At 34.5% G+C, this 5,000-nt stretch overlaps 1 protein-coding gene across 1 annotated transcript in view; it reads left to right on the forward strand.

The window, feature by feature from the left end:
- The first annotated feature begins 2,374 nt into the window (after nucleotides 1–2,374).
- The window catches only part of LOC144972478 (neuroendocrine convertase 2-like), a 100,953-nt gene continuing 98,327 nt past the window's right edge, over nucleotides 2,375–5,000 (forward strand). Inside the window, exon 1 of the mRNA XM_078913737.1 lies at nucleotides 2,375–3,433. Within this exon, the coding sequence (XP_078769863.1) occupies nucleotides 3,218–3,433 (216 nt within the window). The 5' untranslated portion in view covers nucleotides 2,375–3,217. The remainder of the gene's footprint in view (nucleotides 3,434–5,000) is intronic.

Consider the following 5,000-nt stretch of genomic DNA (forward strand, 5'->3'; position numbering starts at 1 on the left):
ATACGGGAAAAGTACTCGTCATATTCATATGAAATTTAGAACCAAAAAGAAGAAATGTTCATGTATTACCTTGTCAGCGACGAAACCTCCACGCCCGGTAGTTTTAGAAATATTTTACTCCAAAGAGTAAAATTCTATTTTTAACGGTCTTCTGGTAATTGCACGAGTTTTGTCGCTTGACATAATCTAAAATGACCTTTTTTGTAATTGTGTGCCAACTTTCAGTCATATTCATCGATAAACAGCGTCGTAATTAATTTTTTGAAATAGCATATACGAAACGGCTTCGTCCCATATTTTGACGCGAATTCGGGCACTTCGTGAGCGAAAAAGAGGCCCAAAGATTTGTGCGGGATAGTCATTGCTACATTGTATTCTTTTGTTTTTAACCTTATTGAAGATTTTGGCCAGATAGCTCGTCCTTCAAATATCGATCAATTAAAATAACCTTGCAAAAAAAAAATAATCATAAAACCTTTCAAACCTGGGACTTCTAATATCAATCTATTAAAATGACCCTCATTTTGCCAAAAACTTTTCTTAAGTCCCAGGTTTGAACATTTTTTGCAAGATGAGGGTCATAACAATTGATCGATAGTAGAAGTCTGATTGTTCAGGCCAAAATGTTAAAGATGTGTTTGTTTGTTTTTCAGATTACGACAGAATACGACATGTCCTCCTCGATAAAGAAATTTAGTTTTTAGTTTATTTTTAAAACAACTCACTCATATATATTACCGTTTCGAGTCACTTGGTTACTTTTACACTTTAGCGAAGCGTCATTTGGTCACAATTCCTCGTAACCTCTCATATCCTTTGTTTACTTTTGATTATCGACCAACGACAATATTTGATAATTGGAAAACAAATAGAATTCATCTTTTGTGATTACATTGTGACCCATTGTTCTGTTTGTCTTGGATATTTTATTTGTGTTTGTGTGTGGCTTTTCTTCGAGAAGGGGGGGGGGGGGTCGGGGTTTTTTGGGTTTGTTTGTTTTTTTTTTTTTTTTGTTTGTTTTTTTTTTTTTTTTGTTTTGTTTTTGTTTTTTTTTTTTTGGGGGGGAGGGGTTTTTCTTTTCCTTTGCCATAGATAAAAAGAAATGATGAAAATAGCAAATGGGTGCTTCAGAAAATGTTTACATTGTTCTTATAATTATAAAATTATTTTTTAAAATGCAAAATATATGTTTCTAAGGTCTGAGTTTTAACAGTAAAGATGTAAATGTAACCAATTCAAATAAATTATGTTTGTTTATGAAATTAAACTATGGATTTTTTAAAACGCTGTATGCAATAATATTAATCCATGTTGGGAATAATGAAATTAGAAAACCAATTAATCACCTTCACCACTAATTATATATATATATATTATATATATATATATATATATATATATATATATATCTTCCTTTTTTTTCTCCTCCACTTTTTGACTTTTCTCTCTCAGTGTCTTTTTTCTCGCTTTCTGCCTTCTCTTCCCTTTATTATCTATTATTATCTATCGATCTATTTACCTTTCTCTCATCCATTGTTCCTTCCACCGTCAACCCCCCCCCCCCTCTCCCACTCCCCCTACAACCACAGTTACAATTGGACGATACCAGATCCTATCATCAATTACTTGTTTTACTGTCAAATATATTTGCTTCCATCGTTTAATCAATATAACAACGATATTAAGCAAAGCCACTGGTAATTGTACTTCGTTGGTATCACGACAGGATCTAAATCAATGGTTCAATACTAATCAGATATTCATGTTTTGTTGTTTTTTTTTTGTTTTTTTTTTTATATATATATATAAGCTGAAATACAGATCGTAGCAGTTTTAATTGAGCATAAACTCTTTATTATTAACTATTTTTATCCTATAAATATGAAATTACTATACTCAATTTATTTATATTAAAATAACAATTATTTTTCTCTCTTGTTTTGTTTTGTTCCCTATTGGGGATGAGGATGTATTGATTTTGGGGTTTGTTTGTTTTGTTTTGTTTTTTTGTTTTTTGTTAGAGGGATGGGCCTGAATACCTTATCAAAACTTGAGAGAGGATTTTGTAGAAAAAAATTTGTTGACTAGTTGTTGACTAATTAAGGAGAAAATCCTTAAATAAAATTCAGTTGTCACAAGAATTGACAATTTTAGCCAAATCCTTTGAAACGAATGAATTGGAAATTATAATTGGAAACAAACAAGAAATGTTTCGATATTGTTTCCTTTCTATTCCTCCGCACAAATGCAGATATTTGATATTGAAAACTGTCTTTTAGAATTATGGAACGAAATGTTTTTTTCTTCTTGTTATAGGAGATAAAACAAATGAGCAGAAAATGTGCTGTTCCCTGTCCCCATCTCTTCCAAGTAGGAATCCTGTCAGTTGGGAAGTCAGGCAATCGGGAATGTGCCGCGAGGTGTGTGCTACGGCTATTGTTGTTGCTGCTACTGTTGGTGCTGCTGCTGCTACCTATTGCCAGTGGTGACGATGTGGTGGTAGTGATGCCAATACTGCTGTTTCTGCCTCTGCTTGTCACGGCCGTGGTGAGTTCTAGCAGTGAGTTCCAACCAGCTTTGCTTGAATTTTGTTGACGTAGTTTCGCATCACACGCAGCCTCTCAGATCCCAGCATAACTTAGCACAGATGGCGGATAGTAACACACAGTAGGACAAGAAGAAGGGAGAAAAGAAAAAAAAGAAAATATTAGAACGTACCATCAAGATCAACTATCTCCGCCGCTAAGAATTGATCCATTTTATCTCTTCTTGTTTACTATTTTGGAAAAGGTATTCGTTGAAAACATAGAAGTCTACTACTGTTAATGTTTTGTTCTCATAAGAAAATAACCAGGATAACTAAGAAGTGGTCACTTGAATGATAAAGGAATTAAAGTTGTACATTTGTCGACGTCACTGTGACCAATAATTACTATTATTATTTGTGTTGACCAAGTGCTGAGTATTCTATATTTATATCTCATTACACATTACACAATCTCTATATTCAACATAAGCTCAGGATTCGTGTGTTCTACGTGTGATATTCTGTCAATTTTTCATTTTCGCTCTGTAGGGTGATTAACGATCCGTAACATAAACAAGAAATAAGAATCAAGGAAAAATAAATACAGAGTCTAAAGCTTTTTATAGAGGTAAGATATCACAACCAAATATCTCCTAAAGACCATACTCTCGGCGAATCGTCGTTGATAGTATGAGTATTTGTGTCTCATCATGCCTACCGCTACGTAAGGGGATGCTCCTGTTACTGTGCTTGGCCTCCTTCAGCCTATGGAGCCCTTGGAGTGTGAGCCAAGCCCGGGAATTTGACGTCATCACCAACCACTGGCTGGTTGAGCTCACACATGGTGGAGGTCCCGATGCAGCCAGAAGGGTAGCTAGAGACACTGGATTCTCCTACGTCGGACAGGTGAGTAAAATCGAGTTTTTGTTCATTTCAATAGCCTTTACCTCAGCACTCACAATAATAAGACTTATCTAGTTTTCTTGTCATTGTAAAAATCGCATCGTCTTTCTTTGGCTATTAGATGAGCGCAATCGGGAACAAAATAAAAGTGTGATGTCAAAATACTGGTTCAAATCTCGTCGGAGGTGTAAAATCCACTCTTCCGGAGGACTAGATTCATACCTTGTGTAATTGATCCTTTGGTTTAAAAGTGATGCCATCTTATTTTCTTGTGGAAATATACGCTGTTTGCCAATAAAGATCATCCATCCTCGCTCTTTAGAGCCCCGTTATCTTGAGAATCTGCCTATACATCCTGCTACTAAATAGTTAAACCACCGTATGTTTCAATAAATAACCTATTCATTATTAGTCCTCCGATTCGAAGGATTTGTTACATGGACACTTCCAATGAGCTTGCAACCGGAAGGGTAGACGTTGTGACACCAATTGTAATTAGCAAATCCCCAATAAATATAATATATTGTTTACAGCTTATAAATTAACCGTTAGGTCTACTGTGATCAAAACTGGCTGGCAACTACCAAAAAAATAATCGTAACAAAAGTGTAACATTCGTACAAATCTATCTTGTTTGATGCCGAAATAGGATGAATGAAGTTTCCATCACTCTTTTAGTCCCCACCATATTAGCTTTCACTAAATTCTTTCGAAGAGGCAATAACGGTTAACGTTGATATCCAGTTTTGAGTGTTGGTTTTCAATTATTTTTGAAGAGGGGAGGTTATAACTAGCGAGTATTTTACGTAACATCAAACCGCCAATACGGTTTACTGTTGTCTTTCGTCCAATCAAGGGAAGATCAGTTTATTAAATTTTAGGCAAAGCTAAATCCAATACTTGCCCACTGCCGCTCAGCCGAAATATCGGGTCCCTTCAGACAAAGATCAATTTTCATATTTATTTGTTTGACACACTCAAGTTTAAAGTACATGACTGTATAACGTTACATTTTAATTCCTTGTAACCCCGAGTCACAACAAAAAATGATAATTATTCTGACAGACATAATTATTGAACATAGGGCCAAACCCGACGTATACGTATTTTCAAGTCTGATAACCTAAATTATTATAGTTTTGTCGTTGTGATAGAAATATTCTCAATTCTACGTAAAATACTCTCCATTACAGCAAAATTTAAACAAGCCCGTAATAACGCTCGAAAACCAGACTCGCAAATATATGAGACCTAAGAGGTAAATCTGGTATTATGTCTTCATCAGCTAGCAGAAAAAGTAACCGTTACTTACGTTTCAGAGAAGCGTTTGAGGAGAAAAAAATCATCTACCAATCACCTTAATAAAGTTATTAATTAATGAACAATACTATGATTTAATTTTTTTTAAACGTGACCACAACTACACAATGTGAGTGACTATCAATGTCTAGTTATCACATCAATATAAAAAATTTATATTTTATCTAAGAAATGTTTATTTGGAATCTTTGATGCAGCTAGCATTTGTCTTGCTGACAGGTAATGAGTAATGGAAGTAAACAATATTTGA

This window comes from Berghia stephanieae, chromosome 1 (genome assembly GCF_034508935.2).
Source record: "Berghia stephanieae isolate SIO BIC M18660-M18661 chromosome 1, UCSD_Bste_1.3, whole genome shotgun sequence".
Classification (NCBI taxonomy): Eukaryota; Metazoa; Mollusca; class Gastropoda; order Nudibranchia; family Aeolidiidae; genus Berghia; species Berghia stephanieae.